This window comes from Bombus vosnesenskii, unplaced genomic scaffold (genome assembly GCF_011952255.1).
Source record: "Bombus vosnesenskii isolate JDL3184/JDL3185 unplaced genomic scaffold, Bvos_JDL3184-5_v1.1 scf7180000013348, whole genome shotgun sequence".
NCBI lineage: Eukaryota > Metazoa > Arthropoda > Insecta > Hymenoptera > Apidae > Bombus > Bombus vosnesenskii.
Window position 1 is genome coordinate 865,421 of NW_022882984.1, and position 19,225 is coordinate 884,645.

Here is a 19,225-nt window from a genome sequence, read left to right on the forward strand (position 1 = left end):
AGCCTTCGCCCGTAACATATATATAAAACAAAGAGCCAATTTCATAAAACAAAACTGATGAATATACATATATAATAATAAAAATAAACATACATACATACATATATCAGTTGCAATGTCTTACATAAATTATTATTAAAAAATTACATTATATATATATATTCTCTGCTATGGTAATTAAATATCACTATATTTTGGCCTTAACAAAACCGTTTTAATTTCTATGAAATTGACTTTCACTTGTAATATGTCATTTAATACAAATAAATGACATGTATATACTCATATATATACAATGAATTATAAAATTGTTGGTAAAGACACAAAAAAATTAAAATTATGTTTTATCTTTTTATTAACATTTTGTCTAACGTTTAAAATAAGTGACAAGCAACTGACAGAATGATATATGTAGTTCTACGCATATTATATGCAGACATATATTATGCGCGGTAGTAAAAAGATTTATATTTAATTACTCAAACTATGCTCGACAAAATTCATAAGAAATGTCTGAAGGTTGCTATAATTATTACAATAATCAAATCTGTTTTATGTATCTTATTAATATTTAACATATGTATCGTATATATGTATTATTGTAATAATACACTAATGTTTAATATTTTTACATTATATTTAGTATTTTACAAAATTAGAGTATTTTGTACTTTTATATAATCTTTTAATTAATGTTTTTCGAGTAAATTTATGTCTACCAATAATTTTATAATTTATTGTATAATCTTCATTATTATCTAAGAATCTTTATTAAGACAACATTTTTTCATCTAAAATTGACGCACTTGATGGCACAATTACTAGAAGGAAATCATAGATTAAGCTTATTTATTATATATATTTTACCAATGACATTAAAATTTAAATTCTAAAAGATTCTATTTAATTGATAGATACAATAAACTTTCGTTTTTCCTATATCATAAAATTATGTTTGAATAATTACAGGAACAAGATTTATTAAAATTTACAAAATATATTATATATAACTAATAAATATAATGTTTATTTATACCTTGTTGTCATGATATTAAAATTTTAAGAATTAAGTTTGTTTTTGGTATTCTAAAAGTACGTAATTTTTACTTACCAAGATTTAATGACTTTAGAGCTCACAAAAAATTATAGATACGTATTTGTTATCTTTTCTTTGTTTCTTTGGCGAAAATAATTCAATGTTTGAAGCGTGGTGATTCAAGTATTCCAAAAATTGGATAAACGGAAGTTTACTGCATTAGTTATATAAAACCATATTGCTAAAACAAATTTTTAGTTACCTTTAATTATTAAAGGTAATTATCAAGTATTACGATATTTATAAATATAGTATGAGTATCGTAACATTCTCAATTTTAAATTCCTTTGCACGAATTGTTGCATTCTTACCATGCGTCAAAAAGATTTTTCTTTCTTCTCATATATTTTAATCGATATAATTAAATAATATTTAAAAAGATGTTTCTTAGATATCTTTGCTGGATACGTAACATAATGATGTTACGTCATCAAGCGCGTAAAGGTACTACAATGTTTCCTTAATAAATAAATACTTTAACTTTTATTAATAGAACATAAAAAAGCTAAAGATTATTTACGGAAATAATTTGGTTGATCCAACCAATGAACGCCGAAACTTTGACATAAACTCCAGGAACATCCAATCTTCCGCAGCCAAAACCCCATGACACCAGTCCAGCCAATTCGTAGAATCCGTCATCTTGACATACTAAAGGACCTCCACCGTCGCCCTATCAAATATTAGCTTTTGCAATTATTATACATAATTGTTTAAGTAAAATATAAACAGTGCTTTTGCTTGTATTAACTTGACCAATAAAACATACTATATTTGCAAATAAATAGTAAATATCATGAAATGTACGAACTATTATTTTTCTCATTTCTCATCTATGTAGAAAATATCGTTCCATTCTATTTAAAAAAAGTAAAAGTCATTTCACTTTATCACGTAGGAATTGTATCATTATCACAGAATTTGTATTATTTTATACAGTTATTGGTTACTTTTGTTAATATCTAATTGCGCTTGATCAATAAATGAGCCATAGATGAATATCGTATGTGGTGTACACTACTACTATCAGCTATATTTGCGGAGATTTCACTGTATGGTATGTATATATATAAAGCAGAATTAATATTACCTGACATGCATCGTTTCCTTGTTCGCCACCAGCGCAAAAACTACTTGCTGGCAAGATGAAAATTTTTTCAGTTACGGCGTTCACTTTACGTATACATTCTGCGTCGCTTACAATTGGTATCTCAGCTTCTCGTACTCGAAGCGGGATAGGACCAGCTACATACAGAAGTAGATACACCTTATTAAATATACATATATTTTCTACATGAAAATATAGGAAAATATATACGTATATTCAGGAATATGAAATTGGTAAAAGTGGATAGAATTATGTAGAAATTATCTTGATTAAGCGTAATATGCTTTACTTCACAAAGAAAATGACTCTTTATTGTACTCATCAAGTAAAAGTTAACTACGCAGAGTCGTAGTACGCGCTGTAATAAAATACCTGGCAATTTATGTCAATTTATGTCAACTTATATACGTATGTACATGCCGACAATTTCATCGAAATCGGTCGATGCAGAAATAAGCAACAGACAACGTTCATAATAACAAAATCTATTTACTACTAACTTTGATGAAAGATTTTGTTAAAAAGTTTCAATTTGTTCGGAACTTTGCTACGTGTACATACATATGTATAATGAACAAAAACAATACGGGAATCTCACCTTCTCCCATATATCCATAACCAGTGACGGTACATCGTTTACCAGCTGTATGACTAACCCCTCGTGCAGGTAAACATACTAAGCAAACACCGTCCTTAAGCTCTGCTTGTCCATGAAGCTTTAATAGCGCTATATCGTTATCAAGAGTCTGACTGTTATGATTATGATGAATGTAAGTGGTTGCCACTCGCAGAGTTTGAGCACCAGGACTTCCATATTTTCTCGTCAAATCGTGATCACCTACCCTTACATAAATCGCATCCCCAGATCGTACAATACTACAAGTAAAAACGAGGTAATATAATCATTTTAAATGTCCACTTTTTCATTGTCTGTAACTTTACAACGTTTTGAAAGATTATAGTAAGTAGGTTAATATTATATAGTGGTAAATGTATTAAAATTCAAAACATACCGATCACGATAAAACTTACTTTGTTACACAGTGTGCAGCTGTCAAGACCCATTGCGTGCCGATGAGTGCACCACCGCAGAGGTACTGATTCAAGGAATTAATCAGGGCAACCTGCCAACACCATTCATTGGCATCTGCATCTTCCCCTCCGACAACGCGTGCTCCTCTTTCAAGACTACGTGCTTGAATCGGTCCGCGGGAGGTTCCTTTTACACCACACACGTATTTACTGTACACGGGGCTTCTCATAGTTGTCATCATCGTTGTTGTTTCATCTACAAAGTTAGCGTAATTTTTTACATAGAAATAAATTTTGCTTAAATTCTCCATTCCTGTATTAAAAGACAATACACGATTATGGATAAATACAACGTTGTATGCGGTAGTATGTTGTACGAAATCTTTCAAAATTACAAGATAAATTAAAAACCGCTCGTACGAATATCTTGAATAAATCTTCAACTTGAATGTTATCAATGTATAACTTACATATAGCTGTTGTAAATGGTGTTGTGTATGGCCTCGAAGTAACATACATGGTGTCATTTCTATTAGTCAAAATTGCTTCGCTAGAATTTCCACCGTTGATTTCTCGTATCAATGATTTTGGAGCACAACATTGATGCCCTTGTTTCTTACATTTAAACAAATTCGTCAGTTCAGCGTTTCCTATAAAGAAAAGAAAAAGCAATGAGAAATGTTATTCATACGTAACAAATTCATAAAATCCGACGTTAAATTTCTACACAAACTTTTAAAAGATCAGCGAAATAGGCAGAAGGAATGGAGATAAATGTTACAAAACTAATTGAATTTTATGTATTTTTACAACAGTTGTACGAGTCATGAATGGAAGTTTTATAACTTTTAAAGATTTAAAGCTATCTGTCCTTTCGAAAATTGTGCTGCATCATTATCTTAAAAAACGGAAAAATTCATAATAAAGTCGAATCTCGGTAACTGGAAACTCAAGGAAAGTGTTAAAATTTTTACGTTACTGGAATTTTTATCTTTACCTTATCGAATTTTTTGAATAAAGGAGGGCCGAAAACGACTTGAAAGGAGGCTTTGTACGAGGGTTAGCACTTTTCTAATTAAAGAGGCTCGAACAAAGATAGATTTAACTTTTTGCATCCTTACAGTGAATAATAAATCATGTCGCTTTGATACACTGTTCATCTAGCTACGTATAAATACAGAACCGCTATCGTCAGAATGTGTACAAGCAGATCAAATAATTCGTAGTATCGTCCCTAAAATTATTTTTCATTTTTGAGTCTTTATTCGTTGCTTAGGCATGCCAAAACGCATCAAGGAAAGACAGAATTGTTTAGTCAGAGTTTTTAGAAACTCGTGTCTGTCGCCCTCAATAGCGTAAAGAAATAACGTCATAAAATAAGAGTTTCTAAAGGATAAATTAGAAAATCAGTTGTCACGATTCAATAATCGAATAGTCAATCCTAAAGTACTGTGTCGTTGTCAAACCGAAGAAAAGGAATTTTCAAGAAAAAGTGCGCCGAGAGAATATTAAACGTGTGCTCTTGACCTTCAGTGGATTGGTATTTAGAATTCTGGGTAATTTCTGATCAACGGAATCGACGAAACGAAGTCTTCTTTTCCTTGGAAATGTCAATTGAATTCTAATTGTCCAGCTAACGAGTTTATCAGTAGTTACCTTAAATTAAATCAGTAGTTTACCCTAATTAAAATTACTAAGACTTTCAAAGCAAATTGTTCGCTTCTTTAAAATTGAAAGTCGCTTAAAAGACAGTACATATAAAATAAAAAATAAAATTTACCACAAGCTAAGAAGAAAATAAATAAAGGATCTGTAAATGAATTTCTAAGGGAGTCTATAACTATTATTATTATTATTATTTTACATTATACGTTATCGATGAAAATAAGAGAGAGACAATTTCGAAATACACGATGCAGATATAGCGAAAACATATTTGCGAAAAATGTATTAACGTTAACGAAGTTATTAGCTGTATAACATACGCAATTAATATTTTATGGAAACGATAAGTTTTCAAACGAATAAAGTAGGAGTAACAAAAGAGAAGGGTAAATACTTACGGAAACAAGTGAATGATAAATAGGAAACAATACACGATCCAGGACACTCTGCGCGTGTGTCTCGTGGTAAAGAAACTGTAGTAATCGATGGTCTCGGTGTGGGCCTTGGCCTTGGCCTTGGTGTCTGATACGGAGAAGATGGTGTCACTACGTTTACCGTCTATGTGCGAGTAATTTCAATTTTCTTTTTCGTATGGGTTATCCAATATCTTACTTGCCTCAATTTAATCGTTCCATTGAAAGGGTTCTACCGTAAAAAAGAAATAGAATCACCTGCGGCGAGCTTTTCGTGTTGTCACAACAAATATATCCGGATTGACAAGTCGAAGTCTTCGCTATTATTGCGTTTGGCCGTTCACAGAAGGCTGCCATAATGGTTAACAGGCAAAATCCGGGACATGGTTGTAATTTTGGTTCCGGCGGTTTCGTGGTTGGTCCAACCGTCGTTGTTGTTGTCGTTTCCTGTTCAATCGGATTATGGTCGTAAATACGAAGTTGTCTCTTAAGAAACATTAATTTTTCAACGACTTTACTTTCTTACAGTTTTTAAGAAAGCGTCGATAACGCAACAAGATCCATCATCGGGGCATTCAGCTTCTCCATCCACTTTATCGCATAAAAGAGCGAAGAAGCCACTAACGCATTCACCTTTACACGGCTTTCTCACCGTAATCTTTGGTCTTGTCGTAGTTGTTGGTTGTTTCGCTATCGTAGTAGTCGTTGCTATCGTAGTGCTAGCTATGCTCGTAGAAGTAATCATATTTGATCTTACAGTTGTAAAAGGCGAAGAACCTTTGTAAGATGTATTGAGACCAGTCTTTTCATCGATGCGACTTGAATTCGTTCGGTCAATGACTAGTAGTTCCGGAGGAGGTGAATCCCCAAACGCATCTCTGGATACGCAACATTTATATCCTGGCTTGCAAAGGGTGTCTATTACCAGAACCGCATCGCAGTAATCGGCAATTCTCTCTGCCATACAAATTCCTGAACACGTTTTTGCTAAAAGAAAATAATTATGTGATAAATACTGTTGGCTCGTTGATTGCAAAATATTAAATGACTTTACTTGAGAAAGGATCGGGCACTGGTTGATTAAAAGCCATTGGTAAAAGTTACCTCGTTCGTTTTAACTGACCGATGCTTACGATTAGAAGAAATTAATCGTTACAAGTTAAAAGTCATTAAATTCCAAATTGAGTTCTATTTGACATTTAAGAATGTATGTTATATTAAATGAAAGCTATTAACAATTAAAACCGATTCATACGAGATCCGAGGTGATACTCATTAGAGATTAAAACGTCGGTCTCACAAGAAAGAAGATTGCAATGATTAACCAATGATCTAATTGACGATTGAATAGCCACTCTAATCGTTAACTGTGATTATGTACCAGTTGGATGAAAATTTAATTGTTAATTTCAGAAAAAAAAATGGAAAAATATCGTACAATTTTACAAAATTCGAAACTTGAAAAGGATTGTTACTTGAAGCTTAGGAGGTATATAAAGATTTTATATTTTACTATAACATCTCGCTTTTTTAATATATAGTTAAAGATAAAAAATACATACATGATGTTTTATTCACTGCTTCTTTCTGATTTTCCTGAAAAATAAGTAAAGTGTTTATATACTTTTAGTCCTTATTTTCAGATATTAAAGAATATATCTATTTGCGTGCGTATCAATTTTTGAACAATAATAGTTCCACTATTTAACGAGGCAATTGCGATATGAATCCGATCACTTTTAAAGAAACGACATTCCGTGTATTCTTTATTCTGTGATAATAATTACGCTGAAGACGTCAGTGGTCAAGTTTGAGATATCAAACATGCATTTATTACTTATACGACATAATAAATATATTTATTGTTTCGAAGAATACGATTTTGTGAACATACAGAAGTAGCTTTTACGGAAGTTGTTGAAGATACGGTCGTAAGTGCTGTAGTTGTTGAAGGTGTTGTTGTGCTCGTAGTTGTCGTTGTCTTAACGGTAGTGATAATAGTTGAAGTAGAGTCATCGCCATGAGGAGGGGCGGCACTTTCAGAAGTTCCGGTACCATTTATAGGTGCCTCGATACAACATCGCATACTAGTAGGGCACTCTACATCTTCAAGAACTTCGTAACATATTAACGTTGCAAATGCGTGTACACACACACCTGGGCAGTCTGCACTGTTGGCTGTACTTGTTATGGAATCTAATAGACCTGAGAAAAAATAAAAACATCCACGTGAGATCTATTTAATGAAATTCCTGTCACTTCGTGTACCTGTCCACCACATTTCTGGATCGTTACGTTCGTGTCGAAGATGCAAATATCATTAAAATCTCTACTCACGACAGAAGGATTACTACTGACGTGTTATGACTTGCTTGATACCAAACAACTTTAGGAAATGGACTTTTTACGTATCTAAGAATATTCAAGGTACTTAAAATGGGGTATTTTACATATTATAATTTAGTAACAATATGTAAAAAAGAAAGTTTGTAAAGCTGTACACATAAATTTTAGTACAAATATTAAAAAATTAGCGAAGTTAGAGCGTCGATCGCGCTAGAAATTCTACTAATATTATACTCAAGCATTTGATATTTATAAATTTTTGACTCAATGGAAACGACAATTGTTTAATAATATCTTATTGCTAAGATTACTTGTGAGATATTTTTATGCACGATAATGAGTAACACGTGTATTATAAATTCAACATCAACTATCGGGTACAGGTGCGAAGGCACGGTGAGTCAAGAGAAATTCCTGCATACGTAATCTTACGCTCCACTTATAAAATGAAATGGTCAAGCGTGATTGAATTTGATCTTGACAGTTGGTGAACTTCTAAACGAAATTAATAATTCCTTGAAACTGTCCTCTTCGCTCACCACTGTTATGGGGAAAATTATGGAAGAACCGCTTCCGGATAAATGCTTGAAAATTGACAGCAATGCCGAAGAAAGAACGCAGAATCAATGCACTCTCAAAAAACGTTAAACGATTAGAAACGAAAGATTGCAAGGAGAGGACTACAATGGACAAATATGTACATTGTCAGAAGAAGGTCATTCATTCGTTGATTCAAGAGACGAAAAATATCTTAGTTCGTAAAAGAGCTTATTTCAAAAGAAAGTCAATGGGAGAATAACATTATCTTTGCTGACGAGAGTAAATTTAGCATTCATTCTGGCGATAGAAGAGTTGGAGTGTGTATCAAGAAAGTGGAAAGGGGAACTAATTTCGAAACATTTACAACCAGCCATAAAGCAGGATGATGAATCAATACAGAAGTGATAATGATACGAGGATGTAATTCAATTTACGGAGTGAGAAGCCATCGTGGAAAACAATTTCTTTAAAAATGTTGCCGATATGGAGACCAAATAAACGCGGTAAAAATTGGACAAATGCCCAAAAAATCCAGTGTATCGATCCTAATTATTATTAGGCTCGAGATTTCCCCGAACGTAGAAAAGGACATCGCGAGTGAAGGAGCAAGAGTTCGGAGAGTCGAATTGATCAAGAGAAACGTATCGATGAGACGGTATTAACACAAGAATAGACTTTTTTAATTTTTCATCTTTATCAAGTGAAACGTTTATCCAAGTGACTACGAGGCTTTTCTGATTAAAATAAGGCCAAATTATGTAATTTGGAGCGTATCTCCTTATTTAAAAAGTGACGATAACTTATTTTCTTTTGCCTATTAAATAAAACTACACGTTTAAGTCTTTCCACGATAACTACCTGAAGCGGAAAGTGTGTTTTGGCTGAGAATTTTTACTGTGCCATTTCACAAATACGCTTCGCAACTGTCGCAACGTTCTTACAAATGAGACGAACGCGCCATACGATTGAAAATATACGTATATTATTTAAATCAACGATTTACAGCGAAGGAAAAATGTACAACTTTTTATTTTGAGCTAATGAAGAACGATCGTTAGATTTTTCCAATGATTAAGTAAGTAAATTTCAAGAAATTCGTCTCATAGCGTAGAATTCTAGGTGTTTTCACTTTAGCAGGCATAACGGCCCAAACAAACATAACGGTAGTTAATTAAACAGCTTGGCTTAATCGCATGACCGTTTTTGATACCATACGTGCCATTTCTAACATAATTGTCTTAGATCGATAATAAAGTCACATCTATATTCCGTAGACATGTTCAATTAGCGTTGTACGATTGCGTTAACATCGTATCTATATCTTTTCAACTCTAGAAAATTGCATGGAAAGATAATTCTCTGTTATATGAAGGTAACTGATCAGACGAAATTATCTGCTCTTGAACTTGCGCTTTTTCTTTACGTCTTCGTTGGAACTAGAAATATGTTTCCAAAATAAAAAGAACATCAAATTTTAACGATATAGTTTAACGATATATTTGACGAATATGTACGCACTAGACTGATATTCAAGCTTTATATTCTCGAAAAGAACATTTTATTCTACGAAGTAACGAATTGAACGGAATAACTCGCGTCCCCGTTTTTCGATGTTCACAAACGCAGTGCCTTACGAATTGACTTTTATGGACGAGATACCTCGAATTCTAATGAAAAGATGTGCGACATATCTCGCCCAAAGCGTCACACGAACGATATTACGTCGCGAGATACCAAGTACAAAATATCACATGAACGACACGGCATTGCGAGGTATCTCGTCCAAATCGTGTCATCGAAGACCTAACGTGACGAGATATTTCGTCGTTCTATGCAAAGGGGGACTAGAGCGTTTACAAACACGACTAGATATCTAGAGCAAAGTTATTGGTAGTAAATTAAAGTACAGAAGTAAACGTGAAAAATATTTCTATATCGATGAAATTAAGCAATAGTGAAACACCGAGATACAGTCGTCGTTTACGGTGCTTGTGAAGAAAATTTTATGAGTGCGAATCGCTGTATGCGTTAAAATATTGTTTGCTTTAAATGCTTAGTGAAATGTGTGGAAAATCTAGCAATTTCTCAATACGAGACGTAAAACGACTAAAAATAGTAAGAAACGAAAGGTATTTTAATACTATAATTGCTACGAGCAATCATGGCAATCGATTCAATTCACTGATCACAACGAATGCATTATCAGCACGTGTAACACTGCGACGAAGAAGATTTTGGAAAGCCTGCGAAACTTTGTCAATGGTTTCCGAAGATATTTTACATAAACGAAAATAATATATTTTTACCAAATATCCTATTCACACGTTCACATTTACAAACTTCAGACGAGTACATTTTATTGTTGGCTCACTGATAGGACAGAAATGTTCTATCTTTGTATCTGAAACACTGTCACTTTGTTAGATAATTTATCATGCGAAACTCCTTTAACAATGTGTTACCAACACAACAGTTGCTATGTACAATGAATGTGTAAGGATTGAACCTTGAACCTTGAATGGATTGAAACTGCAGGACTCATAAGCGACTCGTTCTCCGGACCTGATCCTCATTAGACTACTTTTTCCGAGAATATGCGAAAAATGAAGTTTATCGCGAGCTGCCAACGATGCACGAACATACGAACGATCGAATTACTGCGATCACACACTTGCATTGACTTTAAGAATTATTTATATAGACGATCATTTAAAGAATAATTACTGCTTCTTTGACCCATATACCCTCATAATTTATGCAAGTATTATACGTTACATTCGTGGAACTCGAGTTAACTTTTACATGCAAATCAAAGAGGGAGATAACAAAAGACTAATTATTATATTACACAATCCCCTCGGTACCACAGAACTTTTGTTTGAAAAAAGATTTTTTATATAACCACTTTTAAAGCAAATTTAAAGTGATAAAATTAAATGATTCGCCCTGTATATTTTGAATATCAAAATATTTGAAAATCAATGCTTGTTACATAATGTTTGAATTATATCTTTGTATTGGTCATTTAAAAATGAATCATTTAAGAAAAAAGATACAACGTAACGACAAGCTAGTGAAGCATCTAAAATTTTTTAGTTTTCATTTTTTTCATTAAGACAGGAAATTCGAACAATTGCTAATTACGTACGTAGCATATACATATGTATCATCGCGTACTTTTCAAGTTTGCCAATGGCCTTCTCACCAACAGTGAACTTGAGCGTCATCCGCATAGCGTTGTACAACTCCTAAGTAGGACAATCACATCCTTCCAGATACTATCTATACAAGCGTACACAGCATACATTCACGCATGCGAATTTCTATTTCTCGAAACCTCCTCTGCAACGAACTAATTTTATTTGCAGTTATTTTCTATATACTTTTACTAAATGTTGTTACTTATATAATCGATCAAAAATTTCTTTGTACTACGAGGGAAAATGTACATTTCAAATTTGGTAATTGAAAATTCTTTCTATTTCTTGAGACAATACTTTAGATATATCGCTATTTATTACTCATAAGCTAAATAGCATAACAAATCTCTCTACAGGGAAGGAGAAAGCAGAATAAATAAATTAAAAATTATATAAAATTATATAGCGAACAACTCGTTCTAAGAATGGAAAAATAAATAGATAAGTAAAATTTAAGAAAGACATTTAATAAATCGAGAAATATATGGAATAATATAAGATTGAATTAGATATTCCTTATCATTTATTGTTCGCAGCTGATACATCAAGCTATATGTATATGTGTGTATGTTGTGTGTAAAAATTAAAAAGCGCAAATAAAAGTAAAAAACCATTCAAGAATGAGAACGAAATATTATGAAAATGTTAAATTTACAGGAGTATATAATTACAAATGCAATAGTATCCAAGTGAGAAGAAATAATTGATTTACCTGACAAGAAAGTGCCAGCCAAAGAATCGTCGTCCTGAGCAGCGATCGATCCGCTAAGTAGGAGGAAAAGGACGATGCCCCCAGGGACTGTTCTTAGTATCATCTTCGCTTTCCTCATTCTCTTTCTCTCTCTCTCTCTGTCTCTTGCTTCCTCTTTTTCTTTCTTTCCGCTTCTTTTTCTTCAATTTAAAAAGGTAACCGCAAAAACAGTTAAAGAAAGACACACTGTGTCGTTACCCGGTTCGAACACGTGCGTGTCAAACTACTTTACCGCGAGTTCGGCAGCCACGGTATTATGTGGGCCCGCATTGCCTGTTAGACTTGTTTGACTGACTGACTGACTGACTGAGGAGGTACCGGGGCCCACTTGTGGGTCAGGGTGCGGGTCCCCTCTTTTACGCCAGTCAGAAAAAGGAGAGAAAAGAACGAAGGCGGAGAAATAGAGAGAACGATCGTCGACGACCTCACTAAGAATTACTCAAAAAGAGGGGGAAGGGTTGTTGGCATTAACATCAGATATTTATGCACGATATTTTAAATATGTACAATTCTGCTATTACAATTTATTAGTAATCCGTAATATATACATGTTTCTTTCCTGTTTACCTTACTCACTTCTTTGACAATAGATTAACAAACAGCTTTGAATCAAAGTATGTTTACAAACCATGAAGAATGAGCCATTTACTAGCATATATTATCAATAAAATTAGTGTAATAGCATTAACATATAACACAAATAGGCGTAAACCATTTCGATGATGATCGTTATACTCGGTTTTCTTTCATTAAATTTAATTACTGTCTTATGTTATTTATTGCTTTATATATTCTCTAATTTATTAATTTTTACTTATATTCGATTTTCCTCATTATCTGATCTCAACTATATCGGAATCTCTCTTTTCCCTATCTTTCATGTTCGCACTGCTCTTCCTCTTTGCCTCTCTCTCACTCCCCTATAACTTTTTTCTTCCGTTCTCTCTTTCTCACCGCATGTATATGTAAGTATATGTGCACGACTAGCGGTACTTTACCCGTAAATGTACGGGATACCGTACGATATTTCCCTTTGGAATTTATCGTTCTTTGCGCAACGGTCAATCCTTCGTAATCATAGTACTACATTAACATACGTCTCCTTAAAAAGTTCAAACAAGAAAATAACTTGAAACCCTATTATTTGTTTCAATATTCTACAAGACTATTAATTGTAAAAACAAATTTTTTTTAGTATATTTAAATAATTCGTCACATTTTTCAAATTCTCTAACATATTTAATTATATCAAAATATACAATATTCTATTCAATATAAAAATTACACTTTACTAGTTAATAGCACTTCTTTATTAGTTCTAGTAAAGCAATTATAGACACAAAATACAATTACATACACAAAACATGTAATAATAATAATAATTATAGTAATAATAATAGTAATAATAGTAATAATTAAAGTTTAAGTAGACCTAATTGCAATGGATCAATTAATGTAAATTTTTCTATGCATTCAATTAGCCATATAAGCGGAAGTGTTTTTATATGAGGCATATTATATTTTATACGTGGTTCATCTTTTTCTGGTACATATATGATATAATGTGTACATTTATATAAAGAATGAGTAGGTTCATTCGCAATGTGAAAAGGAATAAATAATCCCTGGTCTTTTATATTTTCTGGATTTGGTTCTCTTTTCAAAACTGTTCCACCACCCTCTTGTACTAGTGCTATTAATGCCTCTTTTGTTAATTGTATACCATTTGCATAAACGTTTTTTGACTGCCACGCAAAATAAAAATAACATCGATTGAAGAGACCTGGATTCTAAAAGAATAACCAGAAACATTCAATGTATTATTTAATTTTCCTGCACAATGTGTTTGCAATTAGTTTTACCTGTTTTTGTGCATTTTCTCTAGCTTTCTTTGGGATACCTTTAATCGGTGTGCCACTAACTTCGAATATTTCTAAATCTCCTTTTAGTATTTCGCTTATATCCATTCCTAATTGAATCCCTTTTATGACAAAAGATGCTATAAAAATTTATTTGTATAACTGTACACAAGGTATTAATCTAGAAACAAACTTACACTCGGTATTAAGTAACCAAGCTCCGTGTAAAAGTGCCATCATTACGTCATATGACGGTTGTACGACATTTTCACTATTAGCTTCTACTATGACATGAGTCACAGATGATCTACAATATATTATGTAATACTTATAATCTCCTACATTTAAAGATGTAATATAATACTATATACTATAAAATGACTAAAAATATCATCGACATACTGAAATCTAGATACAATTTTAATTTTATTCTTTGACGCTATTTCATTCAGATATCTTTTATTCTTTTCTTGTAAATCTGACATATATATAACAACCATATCAAATGTCATGGAAAGTGATTTATTTAAAGTATGACTAAGATCTTTGGTGGTTTCAAGTACATTATCCAATTCATCTTCATCTTTCAAAATATTCCACATCCTACTGTATGGCTCGCAATAATCTCTAAAATACAACATATAACATGAAATGAAAATATAGAATGATAATAAGAAGAGAAGTTTACATATATAATAACTATTATATTACTAACAACTTTGTACAGATATTGAGAATATCGACATATGTGTATATAATATATAGAATATTTACTTCGACAGTTTAATAAATCAATATTAAGTAACACATACATAGGTCTTTTTCCATAATCATCATACACATTTTTGTTAGCTGAATATTTTAATAGCAGTTTTGCTTCTGACAATCTATTTGCTTTAGCAGCTTCGTGTAACGCCGTTCTGTTTCCTTCACCAGGTGTATTTGGTAATGCACCACATTTTAATAGTAAATAACATATGTCGCTATAACCATAACTTACAACTTCTTGCTGCACAAATTATATTTTCATTATTCATATTCAATTTAAAAAGTTATTTTATAATGTAATAATTACCAAAGGAGTCCAACCGTTATAATCCTTTGTATTTGGATTTGCACCAGCAGCTAATAGAACTTTTATATGATCTTCTTGTATCTTCCCCTAATGTTCATTTCATAAGTTTAGTCATATCTTTTATTTTTTAATTGTTTATTATATTATATTATATATATGAGCATCAAAAATTTACCTTCAAACACGCAGTATGTAATTGTGTTTCTCCTTTACTGTTCTGTTTATTAATATTTTTTTTTGGTATGCGATATTTTAAATTACATACTGTAGAATTGACTCTGTTAGGTGACTGTATCGAATTTGAAGTTGTGGCTGCATTCCATAAATCTCTATTAAATTTATGTTAATTTAAAATTGAGTAGAGCATATCATATTAAAATTTTATTTGTATGTATAAAACATATTTAGTATAAAATTTTGGAATTAACTATAATCAGATATTAATAAAGTCTCATAAGATTAGATACACTTATTCGCATATTTGAAACAATTTAAATATATCCTAAAGAATGCAAATACAGAAATATGAAAATTTATTCTTTGACTTTTATAATACCTTTCCTGTATTATTTCTGCAATATTATTGCAATGAGATACAAGACTCTCAATTACATGATCGCTACATGTTTCAATGGGCTGTACAGGTATCTTACATATTATACATAGTGAATCATTCCCAACACACTGTTTACAAAAGAAATGACCACAACTGGTGTATCTTGTTGCATTTATTGGCTCATTTCCACTACACAAAAAAAGTAAAGAAAATTATAACATACTTGTTTATACATTTTAAAAAATGCTAAATATATGAGATAAACTATGTAAGAAATATGAAATGTATTATTATAATTAATCAGGCATGTTAATTTTTGGACATATTTTTTGACTGTAATATTAAAAACAATTTTAATAAGACTGTAAAAATAAGTTCAAATTTTATCTTCATACAGCAAATAAATAATGGAACTTAAAAATAAAATATATATAAATGACACACATACACACACAAATTTGAGAAAATTTAAAAGACAATATAGATATAAGTTTGTTAATTGTTTTAAGTAAAATATTACCATTTGTTACACTTTAACATATTTGCAAAGTCTTTTAAAGCGTCACGAGTGTTCTTCCATGAAGTGTCCATTTTCAATTATTACTATAGTACATATACATATATGCAAAAAATTTCTTTATCATTCCTTTTATAAGCATCTATTAAAAGTTAACCATACCAAGTCCAATTATAGTTTGCGTGGTTAAGGAGTTTGTTAAGTTTGAAGAATACATTTTAATGGATATAAAATGACTGTAGTAGTTTTCAATGTGTAAAATTAAAAAAATGCAACTCTTAACTTTAGGAGCACAGTAATTCAAAAGTTATGTGTATATGTCCTCGAGTTTATAACCATTAAACCGAAGTTTAACCAAAATATATATATAGATATATATATATATAGAAACACTTTTCCTTAAGGCATTAGAAGTCTTTGTTTGTTGAAACGAAAACGGAGTTAAACTGTTGAACTTCACAATAAACTCGTTCACATCACCAGAAAGGAAATAAGAGTGCTCACGCTTATAGAGCTGGTTGCTCCCGGACTAGTGCTGCACCATGCAACCAAGTGCTGAGTTTAATTGATGTTAGCATATACAAGGACCCATAAAATTAGGGATCTATCCTGTTTGGTCGCACACTAGCATAGACAAGAATCTATCAAGTTCCACGCTACAAGAACCTATCTAACTGTACGGTTCTATGGAAAAGTTCATATCTATTTTTCTATTCGAGATAGACAAATATAAGAATGACAAAATCGTGCAATAATGAAACTAATTGTAAGTTGCCTAAGAAAGAGAAATTAATTGTTATAATATAATTCTGTACTATAACTATAATTTTGTACGATGACACAAAGCAAAGTTAGAAATAGTACAAAAAAAATAATCGAGATAGCAGCCAATTAACTCATATTATTTGCTATATAATTCATAATTATATCATATTATATGATACAATTAGTAATTATATGTCCCAAACCCAGTGGAAGAAATTTGGGCATTTCATAGACGCAACACTACGTATAAGAACGCGACAATTAATCAACGCAACGCTACATCTTAAAATGATTTTAATATAAAGTTACTATCTATAAATGAAAAAAAAAAATTAATTCAAAACTAACGTGTCATTTTAATTCGCCTTTAAATAAAAGAAAACGCGACAAATTCAAATTCTACTTTTCGACAAATTCTAATAATTCACGATAGAAAATACTAAGAACAATCGCGACATCTTATAACTCGCAACGCTAAAGCAAACGCGATCATCTTCCCATCGTAACGCTAATCCAAACCGAAATCAGTACTTTTTCGTAACTCTAATTGATAACACGAAATTTAGACTCGCAACGCTAATTTCAAAGACCGCGATTAGCCCAACATGACGATGGGTCGACATGTACGTTGGCATCATGCAGATCGCTGTCCGTTCGCATGTGCATGCTCGAGCAATACGTAAACGTTCGTGCCGAAACCCACTCGCGATCGCGACCGCGAAATTAAAAATATCGATAGGTAAAACCAGAGACGATGGCATGTTCCATTCGTGCCTAGCTTCACCGTCGATTTTTCGAACGAAATTTCCTGAAACTGGTTGAACACGCGAAAACGCGCCTACCCGACCAGAGACTGTGTCAACCTGCCCGACCTTACCTGCTTATAATTGACAGACACACCAGAAAATGTGCTACCTATCCTACCTAGCCCTATATTTAAAAAATGACAAAACATGCACACCAACATATTCACTCCACGATTCTCACACATAAGACTCGGGCACAAGAAAGATATATATTATTAGATATATATTATAAGAAAGATAAAAAATATCTTCTAATATATTTTCAAATATTTATTAATATTCTAAAATATAAAATCAATTCTTTCCTCGGGAAGAATCCAATTGCGAATGTTCGTTATCAGAGTTTGAAATATGGTTTTTTACTAACATATTATGCTGCACTTTATAAAGATTCGACAATGCTTACAATAAATTAAACGTTCTTAACTAAACATGCCTGAAGTGATTCAGAGTATAATATAATCTTGCAGCGAAACATGTCTGAACATATCTTACGCAGATTCTTTCGAAAAAATAATAAACTGATTTTTCTCGTACAAATACGTAAAAATATAATAACTTCGTAATAGATTCTCTAATAACAATTAAATAATTCATATAATTTGATATATATTGATATAAAACATTAATCGTTGAAAAGTGATTTTTTCATCTTAATATTTTCAACAAATTATGCAATTATTTAGAAAATAATATCTATATATCAATTGTAAGTCGCATAGTAATTATACAGCAAATATTATCATTGATCCAATGAAAAGAGAAAATAATCACGTACATATGTCTGCTTTGTTATAATATAACTCAATCATTACCAAATCTGCATGGGAAACCAACGAATTCATTATTAATCAATGTGTCATCCATTTCGTATCAGTTCGAATTATCGATTATTAATCATCTGTGGCGTCTGTGATGTGAACCTCTATTTTTCCAGTCACGTGACCAGACAATAATCTGTACAAAAGAAAACCAACAATTTCAAATAAAAGTATGGCAAAAAATCAATAATTTACAATAACATTACAATAACTAAACAAATTACAGTAAGATAAAGAAATAATAAAATCCACAGTCTGCCTCAAGGCCGGTAATATGAATTTTCGATCATTTTAACTATCAGAAATACAGTCAAGAAGAAATGTATAGTTTACAATAATAAAACCAATTACAGTGAAATAAAGTAATAATATAACCCAAATTATACCTCAAAGGCCGATAATATGAGCTATCGACGATTGTAACTTGTCAAGTACGCAGTCAATGATGAAAATAAAAGAAAATTTCTTAATTTTACTAAGATTATGATTAATAAGTGATTAAATACGAACGTACTATTTAAATGAAGCAGATAGAAGTGTACAAATGTTGATGAAGTCGAAATCAAAGTACTAATAATGACAAGGTAACGGTCGACGAGACGAATTTTCGCTCCACGACTTTCAAGACTACAATGACACCTCACGACACGAAACTACGACTTCCCAATATTTCGG

The 19,225-nt window shown here is 31.8% G+C and overlaps 2 protein-coding genes across 3 annotated transcripts; both read right to left on the reverse strand.

Moving 5' to 3' along the window:
* Positions 1–1,589: 1,589 nt before the first annotated feature.
* LOC117236358 (protein masquerade) lies at positions 1,590–12,245 on the reverse strand. The gene is made up of 11 exons (XM_033499219.1): positions 12,113–12,245; positions 7,209–7,519; positions 6,877–6,910; positions 5,841–6,301; positions 5,573–5,761; positions 5,300–5,423; positions 3,707–3,886; positions 3,237–3,492; positions 2,803–3,080; positions 2,187–2,341; positions 1,590–1,769 (listed from the first exon to the last, which is right to left on the reverse strand). The coding sequence occupies exons 1-11, from the start codon at positions 12,228–12,230 to the stop codon at positions 1,602–1,604; spliced, it is 2,274 nt and encodes a 757-aa protein (XP_033355110.1). The 5' UTR covers positions 12,231–12,245; the 3' UTR covers positions 1,590–1,601.
* A 414-nt stretch (positions 12,246–12,659) lies between these two features.
* Positions 12,660–19,225, reverse strand: LOC117236359 (BRCA1-associated RING domain protein 1-like). Of its 2 annotated transcripts, XM_033499221.1 has the most exons (10): positions 19,065–19,225; positions 18,545–18,686; positions 15,642–15,830; positions 15,261–15,414; positions 15,086–15,172; positions 14,823–15,019; positions 14,413–14,637; positions 14,208–14,317; positions 14,014–14,132; positions 12,660–13,941 (listed from the first exon to the last, which is right to left on the reverse strand). In XM_033499221.1, the coding sequence occupies exons 2-10, from the start codon at positions 18,553–18,555 to the stop codon at positions 13,567–13,569; spliced, it is 1,467 nt and encodes a 488-aa protein (XP_033355112.1). In that variant the 5' UTR covers positions 18,556–18,686; positions 19,065–19,225; the 3' UTR covers positions 12,660–13,566. The 2 variants fall into 2 exon arrangements, with proteins under 2 accessions (XP_033355112.1, XP_033355111.1); XM_033499220.1 differs by lacking the exons at positions 18,545–18,686; positions 19,065–19,225 and adding an exon at positions 16,162–16,232.

Bases quoted from the DNA above. Each gene is read 5' to 3' on its own strand.
- LOC117236358 (XM_033499219.1), bottom strand. From the start codon at position 12,230: ATGAGGAAAGCGAAGATGATACTAAGAACAGTCCCTGGGGGCATCGTC. The intron at 6,302-6,876 runs GTATGTATTTTT...ATTTTCTTTTAG, and splicing joins AGCAGTGAATAAAACATCAT to CAAAAACGTGTTCAGGAATT. The intron at 5,424-5,572 runs GTGATTCTATTT...TCTCCGTATCAG, and splicing joins ACACGAAAAGCTCGCCGCAG to ACACCAAGGCCAAGGCCAAG.
- LOC117236359 (XM_033499220.1), bottom strand. From the start codon at position 16,232: ATGGACACTTCATGGAAGAACACTCGTGACGCTTTAAAAGACTTTGCA. The intron at 15,173-15,260 runs GTAAATTTTTGA...AATGAACATTAG, and splicing joins TACATACTGCGTGTTTGAAG to GGGAAGATACAAGAAGATCA. The intron at 13,942-14,013 runs GTAAAACTAATT...TTATTCTTTTAG, and splicing joins GAGAAAATGCACAAAAACAG to AATCCAGGTCTCTTCAATCG.